Raw genomic sequence first — 17,599 nt, forward strand, 5'->3', positions numbered from 1 at the left:
TAGATCATTATGCTTCCTTTTGTTTTGTTTTTTCAAACGCTTTCATAGAGATCACGCACTCTCCTCCTCAACTACCTCCAGAGCCTCAATCCTGGCCTTTGCCAACCACGCAACGTTCCCCCCCAGCAGTCTCCTTCCTCACCGCACTCAACTCATCTATAAACGCCGGCACAAACGTGCCCGGCCCGCGAACATCGTCCCTCACCGCCGCCCTCTCGGCCGCAATCTCAAACAGCACCAGCCCTGCCAGCGCCGCAACCAGCACGTCGCTCCGAAACGCGGCAACCATGGCGCTCACCGTCGTCCCCAGCGTGCACCCCGTGCCCGTGACCTGGCTGAGGAACTCGTGCCCGTTGTCTACGCGCAACGTGCGAGATGCGTCGCTGACAATGTCCGTCTTGCCGGTGAGGATGACGACGGCGCCGGTGCGGCGGGCGAGGGCCCGGGCGAGAGTGGCACGCTGCGGGATAGTCAAGGAGGAAGAGGAGTCGACGCCGCGCTGGGAGACGGAGGAGCCGTAGACGGTCTGGATTTCGCGCTCGTTGCCTTTGATGACGGTGAAGTGGCCGGAGGAGAGGAGCGTCTTGACGGCGTTGCGGCGGATGGCGGTTGCGCCGGCGCTGGAAGGTATTATTAGTATCAGGATACAACTTTTTTATAAACGGGGCATGATCATATGTAAAACTGAAATGTCTGTGTAAATGTGAAGAAAAAAAAGGGGGCTGAGAGGAGACGAAAAGGGGGGGAGGATGGCCTTACCCAACGGGATCATACACAACAGGCCCTCCAGCAGCATTATACGCCTGCAACGCTTGAACATGGTTCTTCAGCCCTTCCGGCGTCACAGTTCCCATGTTGATGACCAGAGCGCCTCCCAGCTTGGCCAGATCAGCAGCCTCTTCGGCGTAGTTTGCCATGATGGGACTGGCCCCAACAGCAAGCGCAACATTGGCAGCAAAGTTTTGCACGACCTTGAAACATCAAACATCAGCCATCATTCAAAGAGTCAACCACTCTGAAAAAAAAAAAAACCGCACCAAATTCGTCATGTTATGCGACAGCGGCGTCGCAGCCGCCACCGCCTTGACAACGTCCGGAACCCTCCCCATGGCCACATTCGTCAGCAGCACCCTCGCCGCCGCCGCGGGATCCTCGGCCGCGACCAGCGCGCTGACCACGGCGATGCCGTCGAGGCTCTTTGCCGGCGCGGCGCTGGACTCGACCAGCACGGCCGTGGCGTTGGAGCTGTTGATGCCGCCGATGCAGACGGTGGGGATGGCGGCGTGGCCGGCGGCGGAGAGGGCCTGCAGGATGGAGCGGATGCCGGCGGTACCAATGATGGACTTTGTGTCTTTTTTGCTGCGGATATGCCATGTCAATGCTTTGAATATATATATGTGTGTGTGTGTGTTTGTGTCGGTGTGTGTGAGACTCACGTTTGCGTGGCGTAGACAGTGCCCAGGCCGAGATAGTCGGCGCCGGCCTCGCATGCCTTGAGGGCTTCTTGGATGGAGCTGGCCGTGACGCCAATGATTTTGTCGGGGCCGAGCAGCTTGCGGGCTTCTTCGTATGCTGTGTCTCGTCTTGTCAGCTGTTGTACTGTTCTGTTGCGTCACAACTCCGTCTTTATATCAACCAAACAAGACACAACAACACAGAACAGATTCGAGTCTCAACAACTCAACAACAACAACAAACTCAATATACTACCCCTAAAACTCACCCATGTCGTCCTGCCCAATATGCACCCCCTCGCAGCCAACCTCAACCGCCACATCCACGCGGTCATTCACCAGCAACGGCACGCCATGCCGCCTCGTCACCGCCAGCAGCGCCCTCGCCGTCCTCACCGCCGCCTCCCGGTCGCTGTGCTTGTCGCGATACTGCACAATCGTCGCGCCGCCTCGCACGGCCGCCTCGACGACGCTGGTGAGGTCTTTGTTGCCCAGGATGGCGGGCGTCGAGTCTGTGACGAGGTATACGCCGTAGTTTACTTTCGTCTTGTCCATTTTGGGTGTTTCCATCTCGTTTGATGTTGTGAGATGTGGAAATTGACAAGAATGAAAGGGTGCGATTTTATTTGTGTGAGACGATGGTGCTCATGTAAAAATTGTAGAGGTTTGGTGAGGCGCAAAGGCGCAAGTTTGATACCCGGGACGCGGCTATGATCGGACCCATATCAGCTCCATGAATTCTCATGGCGTCATATCAGGGCATCTCACTAACCATCAAATAAGTCAATCAATTGTGAAATAGAAATTCCAAACCGCACAAGGCTAATCATTTTTTATATGATAAAAATACATCTTTCAGAGCATCTCTACTTGTGAGTCAAACCTCTACTCATTGCTAATCACAGTGCACCGAATACATGTCTGCCGTCTCATAAAAAGTCTCTCAACTCTTCAACAAGGTAATCTCATTTCTAGCACATCTCATTTTATACAAATATGTCCTGTATATTGCGTCAAATACCGACTTTTAAATCTACCATTTTATACAATTAAGCCACAACACCGTATAAACTCATAATGACCTTTTCCTTCCTCCTCTCTCTTTTCCTCAGCCAATCAAGACATTATTACATCTCTCAAAATTTCCATGTTTACTGCAACATGGAATCCAAGCTTTCGCCAAGCACGCCCTCAATCTTGACAATCCATCTGTGCGTCTCTCTCTCAACCACCTCGTCATCATCCTCCTGCAGCTCGCTAATCCGAGGCAGCATCTCGTGAAGCATCGCGAGCCACTCCTCGCCCAACCGATCCGTCAGCGCCTGCTCGCATTTGACAGCCGCCAGTCGCACCGCCGCCTTTTCTGATCGGAGGTGCTTGAGCAGCGCAGAGTTCAGCTCCTTCTGGTGCGCCTGAGAGTCTGCCGCTGCCGCAAGCTCGACTGTGGTAGGGATCAGGGCTTCGTTGACGTCGACAATCGCTGCGTGGGTATACTGCTCCATCAGCACAGGAGCAATTGCTCCAAAGTGTGCTGGCGCCTGCCAAAAGTCATCCTGGTCATGCTCAAAGCACTTGGCCAGTGTGTTGAGCACACGGTTCCAAAGCTGCCGCTCACTGCTGGCCTTGGGGTCGACGGCGCTGAGAATCTTAACGGCATCCTCCAAGACGTACGTGGCGTAGTTGGTCACGATCGACTTGAGATTATCAAAGAATGACTGCAGGAATCCGTACACACTGTAGCGTCTGCTCGACAGCCCAACGCTGTCCCCTTTGAGGCCTGTGCTTGACCACTCAATGAGTTGCACAAACACAGGCCGGAAGGTGGCGTCGTTGAGCTTGTAAATCATCTTCAGAACCTTTTCATTCACCGAATTCTCTAGCTGAGTGAGACGAGCCAAAGTCGCGTCGCCAGTCTCGCCATCAGCAATAATCAGTCGTCGCAGGTCAAAGGCCTTTAGCAGGATACTGGATAAGACTCCGACGTTCTTAGTAATGGCAGACTTGGAATGCTTGTCGATGGCCATTCCCAGCGTCTTGACGTATTCGGACATGGCCTATAATTATTCATGTTAGTCTCTCCTTTCTTTAAAAATCTAATGAACAATTTTCTTACCGAAAAACCGTTGGATCTTGCACTCTCCCAGTTAAGATCCAAGCTAGTAAACATGTCCTTGGCCTCAAGCTTCTTGGCAAGGAATTCGAGACAGCTCTCACGAGCTTCGTTGGAGTCAGCATCAAGGTTAGCATTTGCCGACTTGTTGGAAACCTCCAGGATTTGGCCGACATAAGTGGAAAGCATAAAGGGCAGATGCTCAGCCAAAGCACTAATGAACCCGTAACCAGCCGAATGAAGTTCCAAGTCTTGTGAATCCTCTTGTAGGCTCAGGTTGAGATAGACAATGGCCTGAGGAATAGCAATGGGAAGTACCGGCACAATTGCGTCTTGCAACACGTCGACGAGAGACGTGAGGCACAACAGAGCCATGATACGAAGCTGCTTCTCGTCTTGGCCAAGGCAGTGCTCACCTGCAATTGTTGATGCGGCCGCGACCACGGCCTCGATATCCTTCTTGCCATATTTCTCCGCAATCTTGTCGACGCAAGTAACCGCTGTGTGCTTGTAGCGGATATCGCTGGACTCCCGGATTGCGGCAGTGAGTTGTGGCAGGAAAGTAAGCAGGGCTGTTCTTGACGCTGCGTCTGTGTTGCTCTCTGAACCCACACGGAGCTCCAGAGCGCGAAGGACCTTTTGCCGCAGATCGAGGCTGGGTCTATCAAGCAGGCTTTCCACGGCTTTGATGAACTCGCCAATTGAAAGTAGATTGAGCAGGTTGGCCAGTGCGTTTCCGCATCGGCTATGCAGGCTCTTGTTCGACTTGACAGTGTCTGCCAGGACAAGCACATCTTCAAGCAGAGTTGCGTAAAGTTGGCGGACTTCTGATGTCTCCATGTCATCTCTATCGACAAGCTTGCTGATCTGCGCCTTGAGCTTTCTGTTTGCCAAAAGACTTGGCAGCACAGAAAGCTGGCGAAGAGCAATCTTCTCAACATCCTTGTCCTCCTCCTCATCACTGCTACCAAGTAGCACAAGAGACAGAGTAGGCTTGGGCTTGAAAAGATCTGAAGTGAGGTCAAGCAACTTGACCAAGGTCTCCAGCTGAATTTCGACACTGAAATCGTTGAGGAGATCCAGAACAAATTGGAGCAAATCGTCATTCAGCTCATATCGATCGACCAGCATGCTTACAAGCGTAAACAGGAACTCCTTGGGTCCCATAGTCTCAACCAGCGCCACGAACAGGCCGTGTCGTCGGTGGACTGGGATATGCTCGTACGCCGTCGTAAAGCTGACGAGGATATCCGAAGCGCCGGCAACGGGGCTCTTCTGGCCTTGCCGTAGTGACTCGATCAACGGAGGCACGACTTCCTTGATTGTCTGCGCCACCACGTGGGCGGAATAGTCGTCGCTCTGACGAAGCACAGATGTGCCCATAAACGTGAAGATGGGCATAACGCTGTGTAGAACCAGGTGCGGCGCAATTGTTGCCAGGTTTGCGACTAACAGCAAAGCCGCATTCTGGACGACGGGGCTCGATGACTTCTGGATGCAGCTAACAAGCAGGTCTCCATAGCCTCCAGAGCTGTCTACCTTGAGGTTCTTGTTTGCCTTGTATGCTGGCATCATGGCCAGAAGACTGCGCAAAATCAAATTCTGTAGGTAGCCCAGTTCTGAGCCAACAACGGTTCTGAAGTGCTGAAGCTCGGACAATGCCGTGAACAGGCCGTCCAAAAGTTCGGGGTGAGACACAGGATCCGAGCTATCGACGATTTGCAGAACAAAGGTAACCTTGCGCAGCGCACGACTCAGCTCGGGGGTAATTTGAGTGTTCAGACCCCGATTGGCGTCAGCAGCGCTGGTTCTCCTTCGCTTATTAGGAGGAGGCTCAGTAATCATCTTGGTGCCAGTTTGAATCGAGTCCAGGAAGAAAGATAGGATATCCGTCGTCAAGGGCACAGACCTTAGAAGATCTGCAGCCTCGGCCGGGATGATGGATTCAGAGTTACCGGCGGTAGCCTCTGGATCTTGTGAGAGTTCTAGGAATTGCTCTGCCACCATGAACTTCATTTCGGCCTTCATCAAGGTCCACATCTTCTTGACCCGAGAGAAAGCTGCCCGAATGAGGCCTGGTCTTTCACCATTGGTAGAATCCGCATCCTTTAGTAGCTTGAACACAAACTCAAGTCCAGTGGCATCGTTGGGAACAATGATGTCAATGAACTGAGAGTCCAAAACAGTCTTATCCAGCTGCTGTGAGGTGCAGATCTCTGTGGCCTCGGCTTCCGTCAAATCAGCCCAAGACTGCAGAGCTGGCAAGAGAAGTGGTGTTCGCGTCACGGTAGACACGCCGCGGATTTCGTTTAGTGATTTGAGCAGTCTACTCTTCACAAGCGTCAAGGGAGTTGAGACAATGTGAGAAGCAAAGAACGTCAACAGCGCTGATCTACCAGACTGAGATAGATGGTCCTTCTTGTCCAAAGACGGGTCGGGGGCGATTTGGTATTTTCCGCTCTCGATGGCTGACTTGAGAATGGCAGAAATGTGATCCGCATCCATGACACACTCCTCGACCGCCGGCAAAAGCTGAAGGTGGAGGAATTTGCAAGCAACATCTATGCTTAGAGCAGCAACGTCCTTGGACTTTGACTTTCCATACAGAGAATCAGCTCCCCATGCCTTTGCTGACTTGGCAAAGGGAGGCGCGTAAAGTCCAGCGGCTACTGTGATTAGATCTGCCGCTGCCTGACGCACCCGCTTGGAAGGATCGCCGAGAGCAACAACGCAGTAGGGAATAAGAGCCTGAATATCCACCTCGGACACGCTTGCGGCCTTGAGTCTGTCCTTGGCCATATCCAGTGCTGCAGCTCGGGCCAGTGCTGGATACAGACCGCACCAAATCCGAATGAAGAAGCTGAAATATGTACAGTCTTTAAACGCAGACTCTCGCTTGAGCTTGGAGAATTGGTCAAGCTGCTGAAGAAGCTCCTGCTTTCGCCCAGTTTGGTCGGAAACAATGGAGACGAAGACGTCGCTGAGGCTGCCAAAGATTTCGCCGTCTTCTGGTAGAAGAGATGAGGAGAGAGATGAGGAGCTGCCAGCCAACTCTTCAAGGCCTGCTTCAGGGTTCTGTGCCTGTTGAGCTTGAGCAGCATCCTCAGCCTCGTTGCCGTCTTTTGCGTATTCGGGAAGCTTCCGTGTACGGAATACCAGGTCCAGCTTCATTTCCAGCTCTTCAATGTCGAATTTGACCTCTTCAATGACGGATTGAATGATATCGCCAGCTGATCCGGTAGTGTGTGATAGAGCAATCAGGGTAGATCCCACTTCACGGCGAAGAGAGCCATCTTTGTCGTTTTCATCGTTGAGTTCGTGAGCCGTCAGGAGCAAAGACTTGAAGATGACAGAAATCTGCTTATCCTTTAGTATCTGGTTACCCAAAATCGTGGTAATTGTCGAAAGGCCGCGCGAGTCGCCCTTCTTTACTAGTCTCTCAACCAGAGCCAAGCACAGTCCGTTTGCCAGCTTGTCCACGCGACGCTCCCGGCCAATTTCGACAAGAAGGGTGCCAATATCCTGAACCTTCATCAAAGCCTTGGTGACCTTGCTGCTCATTTGCTTCGCGGATCGGAACTGGGCCAATATCGTCAAGCATACAAGACCTGGCCGAACAGTCTCGCTAGTCCAGCCATGAACCAGCTGCTGCATTAACGCTGTGACGGCATTGTCATGTAGATCGCCCTTGGAAACGAAGACAGTTGTGGCCATGTAGGAGGCGATTTGAAGGCTGGGAACCTTCTTCATGACGAGCGCTTCGGCGAAGACGGGGCCCAGTCTATGTAATAGCGCTTGGCTGTTGTCGCTCTGTATCGTAGCTCGACCAGACTTGGTGCGGTCTAAAATTCCGCTTACGGCTTCGGTTATAAGTCCGCCCCAGAATGTGATGAGAGCCGGGTACTGGTATCCTTTGCGGCATGACTCGAGGGTGTATTCGGAAACGGCAGTAAGGAAATCGACGTGATGGACGGCCTGGTGGACGAAGACTGATCGAGGAGGAGAGGTGAGAGATCGGATATACGGATCGAGGAATCGGAATTCGCTTGGAATCTTGGATGGTAGGATTGACAAGAGTGTCGCGAATGCGGTAATGGAGTGATATGGTATAAAGGTCATGAGCAGAATTGACGTATTTTCTACATGAATGCTGCATGGGTAGACAAGTTAGTTATTCCACGTTCGACTCTTTAGACTGCATTGGGCTCTGGTTTGAAGATTTTACGCACGAGAATCGTCTGATCAGCCACTCCACAGCCTTGATCGCAGGCATCAACCTCAAACGGCTTCCCACAAGTCTCAGGAACGCCTCGATGTGTCGGTTGAGCTCCTCATTTTCCGCAATTGTGAGCTGATTTCGGTCCTGATTCTGGCTCTGTTCGCTGAAAATGGTTGCTTCAAAGACGGCGAATCGGCCATCGAGCTGGCAAAGCTCTTCAAAGCCCTGGTGGCATGTCGCATACAGAGTCTGATAGCTCTGAGCCGCTGCGACTCGGGGTTCCCAGATCAGAGATTTCGAGTGGGAAGCCCTTTGCGCTTTGATATCCAAACTCGATTTCGAGTTTGCGGCAACCTGCGCCAGCTGCGCAGCAAGCGAGGTCGCCATTATGTCGAGAGGTGAGGCTCCAGGTCGAAAAAATGGGTTTGATGTAGAAGAATTCAGGAACGCGGCTATGTTCACTATGGCGCCTTGAAGCCTACTGTGAACTTTTTTTTCCAGATCGGTTGAGATTTGCTAGTTGTTTCTTATCGATAATGTGGCGCTAGTCTGTGGGGCGGCGAGACAATCTATTTTGGCCAGTCACGTGATCGCTGTCACTTTGGTCTCAGAGGCTTAGTACCTGTGCTAACTCGAGACATCTCTCTATCTTGGTGCTCTGGTATTCGCTCTCATAGCATGTTGCTATATCTATCAGCACCTTGTGTTTCTCTAATACGTTCCTTAAATAATCATTTAGTATATGTTTGACATGTTTCATACAATTAGCCTATCAACTGATACTTGTATGGGGCGTAAGATAATATGACGTATGTTGCGGCGTCTAATATAAACAGCGATTCTTGTCTTTAGTCGAACTCGCAATTTCTAGAACAGGTCCCTTTTCGTCCGAACAACTGAGGAACTTCAGATGAAAAAACGTTTCACTGCACGAGACCTCAGCCAATAAGCCTAGGAAGTTCCCCAGACTAGCTCAAAAGCACGGCGAACCATTCGGCGTAAATTCCGACCGGAAGTGGGGAGAAGATCGTGGGCAGCGACATCTTTGCAATACCGAACTCGGAAGACCAGCATCCGGTGCTCTACATGTAGTGTCGTTCAAGTCCCCCATTTCCACACCACTGCTACCACATTCACGAAATACAACTTTCCAAAAGAGACGTCTGAAAGAGCACAAAATGGCTGTAAGTTGGAATACAATTAGAGGCTTACTCTGCAAAAAGGCTCACTCAGTATAGAAGCCGTATCCTCAGGTTGTTCTTCTGGGGGATTCCCTGTTTGAGTTTGCAGCTCATACTTTGAGCGGCTTCTCATTCCAGTCGGCCCTTCAAACTCGTAAGTCGCCAAAATGATCTACTTTGATCAAAATAAAACGTCTTGACAGAAATTCTAAAAAGACGTTTTGCAGGGCTTATAAGGCGATTTGACGTGGTTAATCGCGGCTTTGCGGGGTGGAACACGACAAATGTTCTCAAGTACTTGCCTGAGATTTTCGCGGAACCGTCCGCCTCATCGCCAAAGATTGAGTATTTGGTTAGTACAGAGTACCTTTGGCGTTTGCATGGTAATTTGTGTATACTGACTCGGCGGAATTGTTTCCAGCTGATTCTCTTGGGAGCAAATGACGCCGTTATCCCTGGGGCCGCCACATCGCAGCATGTTCCTATTGAGACATATAAGGATAACCTCAGCAAGATTATTAACCATCCTCACATACGGGCTCACAACCCCAAGATCCTGCTGGTGACTCCTCCCCCAGTCGATGAGATTAAGCTCCAGGAGGTCGATGTGGCTTACGGCCACCCAGCAGCGATTCGGTCCTCGGCCATATCTGCCTCATATTCGGAGAAGGCTCGGGAGGTGGCTCGCGAGAATCCGGGAGTAGTTCTAATTGATCTCTGGCAAGCAATCATGGGCGAAGCTATTTCCATGACTCCAGAGGACTATCAACCTGGAGGGCCTTGGCTAGGATCGCCCGAGAATGGGAAGCAAGGAGGGCTGGACAAGCTTCTTCCGGATGGACTTCACATGGGCGGACAGGGATACAGGGTGTTTTTCGACGAGATCAAGGCGCATATTGGGCAAGATATCAAGCCTGATGACAGGACGGACTATATCATTCCGGATTGGAGGGTTGTTACTCCCCCCCAAGGTTGATCTGCCAAAAGTAACGCCCATTCCCCTTGAGTAAGACGGGCTGCTTCGTGAGGCGCATGCGCATATACATATAGACCAGATAGAAAGCGCCCCGACATGTTACGGCGGATAGATCAGCCTAGTTAAACGTAATGGATACAGGTATCAGGCAGTATCGGCTTATGGCAGCGAAGATCTAGTCAGGAGAGGCATCCGATAGTCCCTGTAATCAGCTGATGGATGCAAGATTTGAAAGCAGCATCATCGCCCTGGTAACATGGATGCAAACTGGAACATACAGCCCTGTCTGCGGGGAAGGGATGAAAGCTGCAATCCATCAGTCCATCCTTCCAGCTGGGATAACAGGCCTAGGCGCTGTATTACAGCGCGCTGCCCTGCTCTCTGCTAGCCCTCAATGCCTGCCGCGATGACGCCCTGCTGTATTGCCTGCCTGTAGCGCTGACCCCAGCGGTCTTCAGAGGCGTCCACGGCCTGTGATTGGCACTGGTGGGGAACGCGCCCAGCGCAACCACTCAGCTCGAGGCGGGCTGGAATCCTGGATTGTGGCGATCGGCCAACCTCGCATCATCACACAGCCCTTAGACCTGAAACTGCTTGTTGATTCTACTCGCACGTCTCTCTCTGCCTTGCCTTGCCTCGCCTCGCCTCGCCTTGTTTGCGCGTCGACGTCGCACTTGCACGGGCCCACCGATCAATAACTGGCGGCCGCTTCCCGCTTCTTCAGCCTCCGTTTTCTCTTCGTCCTTCATCGTTCGACTCCTCCACCCAAAGTCGGCCTTTTCAACGCCATCTCTCTCCCCAGCACTCTCTGCAAACCGGCCGCCGACTCGTTCTCCAGCTCGCGTTCTCGACACACTCCCAACAGTGCTGTTACTTCTACCGTATACGGAATCGAGCTGTCAGCTTCCTATTACAAGACACGCAGTCACCGCGACTCTTCCTCCGAAAGAAGCACTTGCGTCTTACAAATAAGGCACTTCCGAACTGCTTCACACCAACAACACACCGATAACCTACGTACCTCTTTTTGCACGCCTACGTCTGGCCACTGGTCTATCCAAGCCACGGAATCACAGCATATAAACAGCGTGTAAACCGCCTGCCCTATAGACAAACACTCTCACATACGAGTCTTCATCTGCGTGGCTAACCCACAATCTTGGTGCCGCTTTGAGTCCGTGCCGACACAGTATCTACCACGCGACTTCGCCGCTACTTGAAGACCCCCCATCTCTCTCGACGTATCACAAATCTGAAAAATCTGAATATTGGGTTTCTGCAAGCCATAACGCAAGCTCTGCGTTATCGGCTGAGTGACCTGCGGGTCCAGGGCAAGGAGATGTGGTTGGGGATGGGATTGTGAACTGCCATTAATACTCTGAGTGATCGAAAACCTGGACGAGCGTTACGCCGCATCATACTCCCCCAAGTGAACGCCCGGATCCGCAACACTTTGGCATCTCCTTTTTTTAATCGTCATTTTCTCTGTGGCTCCAACGTTGTGCAGCCCTGGCTGAAACCTGACTGCTGTTTCTCTGCGTTAATACCTATGCTTAATATTTCTCTTTTTCTGCAACTTATTTAATATCGCACTGTCATTTCTCCCAACGCATCGAACTAATCAACCCTTCTTTATCCCTGGCTTCACATGTTCCGGCATCCCGCCTTTGAGATATCTTCAGACATGGAATCCCGCTTCGGCGTTTCTCGGGAAGAGCTGTATAACCTGCAAATGGAGCTGAAGCAGGTCCAGTATGCCCAGGCCAACTACTCAGAACGGATTCTGAGGCTAGAGAAGCGTCAAGCAGACGATTCCGCCATAAAGTCGGTATGGAATTCACCATTTCCGGGAGTCCTGGCTGGAACGCCACAGCATGGTGAGCTGCATTGCCCTCGTTCCGCATCGAGTCGAAAACCTGATGCTTCCAATACTAAATGTTCTTCAGGCCCAGTCCAAATTCCCCAAAATGATGTCTTTGACGACTTGGATGAACAGGGCGAGCAGTTGCTTGGCTCTCTGCATTTAGGCCCTGCGGAAGAGGAGCCGGTTCGCCGCGGCGGCGCAGCTTCGCGAGCAAACAGCGTCCGATTTGATGAAAGCGCTTTGCATGGATCAAGCTGGGCCGCCCAAAACAATCGTCACTCAGGAGACTTTGGCCAAGTCCGTCCGGGCACCGGTTTCATGATGGAACGGTCACTGTCACACAAGTCAGACGGCAGGCATAGCTCGGCAGGGCACTCGGTGCATTCTCACCATTCTGTAGCGTCAGGCCGAGCTAGCAGCATCGGCCTCGACACCAACTTTGCCACTGGCGATGAAGATGATGACGACTCTTCCTTTGATATGCCTGGGCTTCCAGCCTCTGTCTATGTCCTAGGGACTGTTCCATCCATTGTCCGCTGCTGGTTGACTACAGACTATGCCCACGGGACGCTGCTCTACGCGGATATTTGTACCGGGTCGCAAAAGTCTACAATTGAATATTCGCTTGTCAAAGAGCTAGACTTGCTGAGCGAATTCCACCGCGACGCCAGTGGAGCTTATAAAGCTAGATTGGATGTGTACCTTGCAGAAGCTGTCATTACGCGCCACAGCAGCCGGTCAGATTCGGCCGCGGGATCAGTGCCCTCGATGTCGGTTTGTTTTGAAATCTGTGGTGGCAGTGGTGGCGATGCAGCCAAATCAAAAGCGGTTCGCATATTCATTGGCAGCGATGCCCTGAGAGCGCATGCAGCCGACGTCCTCTTCTCTCAGAATACGATGGTACTCTACAGTAACGAGCGAGATCGACTGCGGGTTCCCTTCATTCGCCCTGAAGACGAGGAAGTATTCCGTCACATAACTACCAGCATTGCTGCGCCGGAACGACCAAAGCTGAATGCCAATGCTGCACCGTTCGTCTTTGGGGAGAGCAATAGGACCGACAGTGAGGAAAAAATAGCACCAACGCCAACGACAACCACAGCTACGGCCACAGCTACCCCTACATCCACCACAGCAGCGACTAAAGAGCTGGGAAGCAGCGAGACAAGAAGCCAGGCGTCACCCGCGACGTCACATTCCGAGCCCTCGGGCCGTGTTCGAGCGAATAGTGTCCCCGATTATGAAGAGGAAACGGAAAAATCTACAAGAGATGCCAGTGGCTCTGAGCGTCGGACAAGAGATGGATCAAGTGCGTCTGAAGCTTCGCGGCGAGAACCGTCAGGAGGCATCTGGGGCTCCTGGCGCAATCCCAATGGCAACGGAACAGATCAGCGCGAGACTGGACCATTGAGCGGATACCAGCCCGCGCCTCGAGGGCGTGCCATGAAGATCCTCAAAGCCCCAAAGTCCAGCTCGTCTTCTGCGCGCACAGGAGCGTCGTACGAGCCTCCCATCCCATCCAAGTCTGAGCTTGGTCGGCGCAAGAGCCAGGTTAGCATGAGCGGCGAAAGCACCACCACAGTAGCAGCCAACGGTGGCATTAAATGGGAGACCAAAAAGCCAGCGACGACGAGCGAAGGCAAGGGCCACGAGGCGGCAAAGCCCAACTCGGCTTCTGGTGGTCGGGCGGCTTCGGGTTCGGTGTCGTTGCCAAGGTCGGCGAATAATCCTGTCGGAGTAGCGTCAGCCTTTTCGTGGATGACACCACCGGGAACAGCAAAGTCTACCAAGACGACGACTGCGGCAGAGTAAAGCGCCTGGAGTTGCGCCAAGTTTTTAAGGAATAAACAAGGGGTAATTGATTCTCAACAGCAGCAGCAGCAGCAGCATGGGATGGATCTTTAGGCGATACAGCCATGACAGGTGCAAGCTATACAATGGCTGCTCTGACTCAGGTCTGTAGCCGTCTGTCTTGTCTACTGTCATAGCTAGGTAGGAATTGAAAAAGTAGAATGCCCCAACATCATTTGTTAGGTCTGTAAAATACTTTTTATTAAATGCTCCCAAAACAATGAAGCCACCCGAGTGAATAAAGTAGAACATGTGATACAAGTTGACTCTCCCCCCGCCCATTAAAGCAATCATGTCCCCAATTCAAATCTTGGACGGCGGCAGCACACTCAACACCTTGCTTGTCTCGCTCAGCTTGCCCTTGACCACGGTAAACAGCCCCTTGAACAGGGGATGTGACGCATCGCCCAAGCACTCGTACATCCAGCTCTCGCTCGACGTGACGGCAATGCCGGGCTCGCTCCGCAGCCGGTCCAGCGCAATGCCCACCTCGCCCTTGTTGCACGAGCTCACGCCGTCGGCGATGACATATGGGAAGTGGCCGGCGTCGCGCAGGTCCAGCGCCGTCTGCGTGATGCAAATGTGCGTCTCGATGCCGACGAGGGCGATGCGCGAGCCGGGCGCGAGGCTGGCGGCGATGGAGGGGACGACCATGGAGAACTTTGTCTTGTCGTGGACTTCGGAGACGCCCAGCATGTCGGCGATGGCGGGGACGGTGGCGCCCAGCTTAGCGGATGTTTGGGTAGTTGCGTAGACAGGGATGGAGAGGTTCTGGGCGTAGGTGAGGAGCTTGACGGTGGTGGTGACGCTGTATTTTGTTTTGTCAGCAAGAATGGAGAAGTGAGGCTGCGTTGGGTGGTGGTGATGTTGAATTTTGGTGTTGAGGATTTGGCACAAGGAACGTTGGAGGGTACCTCGGCTCAGCCAACGGGTTGTGGCTCCAAGCCCACTACTACTCACATGCTATCAAATTCGTAGATGGCGTTGCGGAACTTTTCCTGCATATCGCAGACGCTGTTTTTTTCAATTGGTTGTCAGCCCGTTGTTATTGATTTCGCGGGTTTCGCTTCCCGTCGTCCGGCTGCTGTCGCATTTGTGAGGGCGAGATGAGAGCGGATCAACTTACAAGATGGCGGGATTCTCTATCACAAAGAGGTCAGTCTCTCAATTGTAGGAATTGGGCATAAATGGCAAGGGAATGAGCTGTAGCTATTAAACTTACTGAACCGCATTTCTGTAGCAGCAGCCATTTTGGATGTGATGGGAGGAGTGGAATGTGAAAGAGAGCGGTAGAGAGGACGAGAGAATCTGGAGCTTGGCTGGGATGAGAGAGGCGGGATAAAGGGCCGACACCGGAAGAGAAGAAACGGCCGTTGCATAAAGAGTTGAATCAAGTCAAATTTAAGAAGAGGAAGAAGAAGAAAAGAAGAGCTTGTGAGAAGGATGGAATCTCTTGATTGAAATGCCGATGACCGGGTTTGGGGATCTGATGGCGGGGTCTGGCGATTTATAGCGGCATGTGGCTAAAGAGAACTAAAGAAGCTCTGGGACAAGGATGGACGCAGCGGTATATATAAATAAATGCCTATCTTTTTAAAGTATCAATGAAAATGGAATTTCTCTCTTTTGCTCCGCTTCCACCTTCCCGCTCCGGCTTGGCTGACTTGCCGCTCATTCGTTGGACTTTAAAATTTGATGGACAATGATTTGAGATTCATCCTGCGGATCTTTTTCGGGAATTCCGCGCCCCCATGGAGTGCGGGTAGGAAAATGAGGGCCGATGCGGGAACTGTAAATCTGGTTGGCTGGATTATGACGATGCGAGTGTTGATTTGCATTATGAAACTGTCATGTATATGATGGATAGCAAGGGAGAGGGATGCATGTTATCATTATAATACTAATTATATCGAGGTGTCACCTGTATTTCAGCCATGAATAAGGGTTGTTGTGTTACCGAGCTTGGATTACCTATTGGATGACAGCTTAACAGCCGACATGCCATGTCCAAACTCAACCAAAAACACAAATACCACATACTACACTTCTCCATATAATATCTCAATGAATGTTTCACCGCCAAATCCATTCATTGAAATCTTGAGTCATCGCGTTAAAAGTATTTCAAATTGCTCGGCACTAAAGCAGCCATATGGAGACAGAGGGTCTCAGTTTGTATGCAGAATGCATGTTAGTTGTCTCTAGTTGTCTCCGTCCAAGTGAGACATGTACTGAAAAGAAACAAAAGGAGAAGAAAGAATTTCAAATACTGCCGTGGATTTACAATTGAGCTTTTTTTCTGCAGTATCGAGATGGAATAATTTGCTGCTGCATTGGTGTGCGTGCACTACTGCATGATGGCCAGCATGTGCATATTGACTCATGCAGGGATGCAGCCTCTTTAGATGGCGTCACGCAGCATCTTGAAGCTGCATTCTTAGCACGTATTTACTATAAACTTTTAAGGCATGTAATAGTGAATCTGTAAACTCTTTATTTATAAAAACTCCAAAATGCATCGCATATACAAAATTCTATACACAATCCATGTCCATCTATCCATCCCAGCCCAAACTCCATATACCGTGCTTTTATATACCATACCCTATTACGATGCCACCTCGGCAAACCATGTGCGCAGCAATCCCGCCAGCGCACTTGGCAGCTCCTCCAAATTATGCACAATCAGATAATACTGGAACGGGAACGTGTCCAGGTACCGCTCAATCACCACTCTGCTCTCGCCCCCCTCGCTCACAAACTTGGCCTCCTTGAGCTCCAGCACGCTGTCTCCCTTCTTCTTGCCCGTGTCGTCCATGATGATGAAGACAATCATGATGCGCTCCTCCATGGCCTCGCGGAGCAGGCGTCGGATGGAGTCGTGGGCCGAAGAGGGCGTCAGTCCATCCGAGAGTATCAGCGCAAGTTGCCAGAGGTCTGATCCCCCGCCGGACCGCTGTCGTGCCGTGCGGAACGTGTCAATCGTCTGTCGGATCAGCAGTGCGATATCTGTCCTGTCCTGGCCAAATGAGAATCGCTGCAGGACCTTGGCACCGGCATCCGAAGCAAAGGGATCTGTCAGCTCGTGCGCCGTAAACACATCGGCGCCAAAGCCCAGCACGCCCACTTGGCCGGCCTCGAGCATCGTCAGGGAGCGTGAGACCATGACCAGCGACTCCATTGCCAATGCGCCGGATGACGACTCTCCCATGCTCTTGCTGTCGTCCACGCAAAGCATGATTTGGTAGGTTCGCTTGGTCGGGATGCTGCGTCGCATCCAGATCTTGTCTCGCTTGTAGCTGGAAGCGATGTAAGGGATAATGCGCTTAATGTTCAGCCGCTTTCCGGTGCGGAACGAGCCCGACAGCTTGGTAGACTGGGATGGGGTCAGGATCAGTCGCAGCTGAGATGTCAGAGATAGCGACAGGCTGTGAGACTTGGTTTGAAGCTCGGTCCACTGCTCAAGACAGTGAGAAAAGTCGCGGAGAGGACGCTGGTCATCCCAAAGGTGAGTTGTTGATAGCTGGGCTGACGCGTCCTGGACTTCCTCCTCCTCTTCATCCGTCTTGGCCCTCTGGTCATCTTCATCCTCATCTTCGGGCGTAGACTCCTTGTTGTAGGCACCTTGTCTTGTCTTGACGCCAGTCCGGTTGTCATCAGCATCGTTGGCAGCCGCATCCTTGTCTTCGTCTGCTGTCTCGCCAAGATCCATTTTGTCAGCCTCTTCTTCGGCCTCCTTTTCGGCCTCGTCTTCCTCCATCAGACGACTGGTTGGATCTTGCTTCTCTTCATCAATCGCCATAGACTCGTCCAAGGGCTGTGCCTCTTCCTTGTTTGCTGTGCCCAGAGCTTGAGTATCCTCCGCTGCATTGTCATCCTGGAGGTGCTGGAATTCGCGTCTTTCTTGTTCTTCAGAGTCTTGACCGTGCTGCTTTTCATCTTCT

At 52.0% G+C, this 17,599-nt stretch overlaps 6 protein-coding genes across 6 annotated transcripts; 2 read left to right on the forward strand and 4 right to left on the reverse strand.

The window, feature by feature from the left end:
• Positions 1–85: 85 nt before the first annotated feature.
• TrAtP1_004621 (uncharacterized protein) lies at positions 86–2,009 on the reverse strand (the record flags this gene model as incomplete). Its single annotated transcript, XM_014084092.2, has 5 exons — positions 86–620; positions 760–971; positions 1,038–1,359; positions 1,437–1,572; positions 1,724–2,009. 5 exons carry the CDS (start codon positions 2,007–2,009, stop codon positions 86–88), a joined length of 1,491 nt encoding a protein of 496 aa, XP_013939567.2.
• A 435-nt stretch (positions 2,010–2,444) lies between these two features.
• TrAtP1_004622 (uncharacterized protein) lies at positions 2,445–8,266 on the reverse strand. Its single transcript, XM_014083507.2, has 3 exons — positions 7,794–8,266; positions 3,568–7,714; positions 2,445–3,508 (listed from the first exon to the last, which is right to left on the reverse strand). The coding sequence occupies exons 1-3, from the start codon at positions 8,168–8,170 to the stop codon at positions 2,606–2,608; spliced, it is 5,427 nt and encodes a 1,808-aa protein (XP_013938982.1). The 5' UTR covers positions 8,171–8,266; the 3' UTR covers positions 2,445–2,605.
• Positions 8,267–8,446: 180 nt separating this feature from the next.
• On the forward strand, positions 8,447–10,162 carry TrAtP1_004623 (uncharacterized protein). The gene is made up of 4 exons (XM_014084093.2): positions 8,447–8,967; positions 9,022–9,118; positions 9,192–9,316; positions 9,386–10,162. The coding sequence occupies exons 1-4, from the start codon at positions 8,962–8,964 to the stop codon at positions 9,938–9,940; spliced, it is 783 nt and encodes a 260-aa protein (XP_013939568.2). The 5' UTR covers positions 8,447–8,961; the 3' UTR covers positions 9,941–10,162.
• Positions 10,163–10,237: 75 nt separating this feature from the next.
• On the forward strand, positions 10,238–13,841 carry TrAtP1_004624 (uncharacterized protein). The gene is made up of 2 exons (XM_066112379.1): positions 10,238–11,817; positions 11,887–13,841. The coding sequence occupies exons 1-2, from the start codon at positions 11,589–11,591 to the stop codon at positions 13,614–13,616; spliced, it is 1,959 nt and encodes a 652-aa protein (XP_065968463.1). The 5' UTR covers positions 10,238–11,588; the 3' UTR covers positions 13,617–13,841.
• On the reverse strand, positions 13,842–15,319 carry TrAtP1_004625 (uncharacterized protein). Its single transcript, XM_014084095.2, has 4 exons — positions 14,878–15,319; positions 14,782–14,797; positions 14,616–14,669; positions 13,842–14,463 (listed from the first exon to the last, which is right to left on the reverse strand). Exons 1-4 carry the CDS (start codon positions 15,032–15,034, stop codon positions 13,959–13,961), a joined length of 732 nt encoding a protein of 243 aa, XP_013939570.2. The 5' UTR covers positions 15,035–15,319; the 3' UTR covers positions 13,842–13,958.
• A 944-nt stretch (positions 15,320–16,263) lies between these two features.
• Positions 16,264–17,457, reverse strand: TrAtP1_004626 (uncharacterized protein; the record flags this gene model as incomplete). Its single annotated transcript, XM_014084096.2, has 1 exon — positions 16,264–17,457. The coding sequence occupies one exon, from the start codon at positions 17,455–17,457 to the stop codon at positions 16,264–16,266; it is 1,194 nt and encodes a 397-aa protein (XP_013939571.2).
• Between the last annotated feature and the right edge of the window lie 142 nt (positions 17,458–17,599).

This window comes from Trichoderma atroviride, chromosome 2, assembly GCF_020647795.1.
Source record: "Trichoderma atroviride chromosome 2, complete sequence".
NCBI lineage: Eukaryota > Fungi > Ascomycota > Sordariomycetes > Hypocreales > Hypocreaceae > Trichoderma > Trichoderma atroviride.

Excerpts from the sequence above, each read along its gene's own strand:
- TrAtP1_004622 (XM_014083507.2), bottom strand. The coding sequence starts at position 8,170 with ATGGCGACCTCGCTTGCTGCGCAGCTGGCGCAGGTTGCCGCAAACTCG. Across the intron at positions 7,715-7,793 it reads TGGCTGATCAGACGATTCTC|CATTCATGTAGAAAATACGT; the intron begins GTGCGTAAAATC and ends CTACCCATGCAG. Across the intron at positions 3,509-3,567 it reads CAAGATCCAACGGTTTTTCG|GCCATGTCCGAATACGTCAA; the intron begins GTAAGAAAATTG and ends GAATAATTATAG.
- TrAtP1_004625 (XM_014084095.2), bottom strand. The coding sequence starts at position 15,034 with ATGCAACGGCCGTTTCTTCTCTTCCGGTGTCGGCCCTTTATCCCGCCT. Across the intron at positions 14,464-14,615 it reads ATCTACGAATTTGATAGCAT|CGTCACCACCACCGTCAAGC; the intron begins GTGAGTAGTAGT and ends AACAAAATACAG.
- TrAtP1_004623 (XM_014084093.2), top strand. Across the intron at positions 9,119-9,191 it reads CCAGTCGGCCCTTCAAACTC|GGCTTATAAGGCGATTTGAC; the intron begins GTAAGTCGCCAA and ends GACGTTTTGCAG. Across the intron at positions 9,317-9,385 it reads CGCCAAAGATTGAGTATTTG|CTGATTCTCTTGGGAGCAAA; the intron begins GTTAGTACAGAG and ends AATTGTTTCCAG.
- TrAtP1_004624 (XM_066112379.1), top strand. The coding sequence starts at position 11,589 with ATGTTCCGGCATCCCGCCTTTGAGATATCTTCAGACATGGAATCCCGC. Across the intron at positions 11,818-11,886 it reads GGCTGGAACGCCACAGCATG|GCCCAGTCCAAATTCCCCAA; the intron begins GTGAGCTGCATT and ends AATGTTCTTCAG.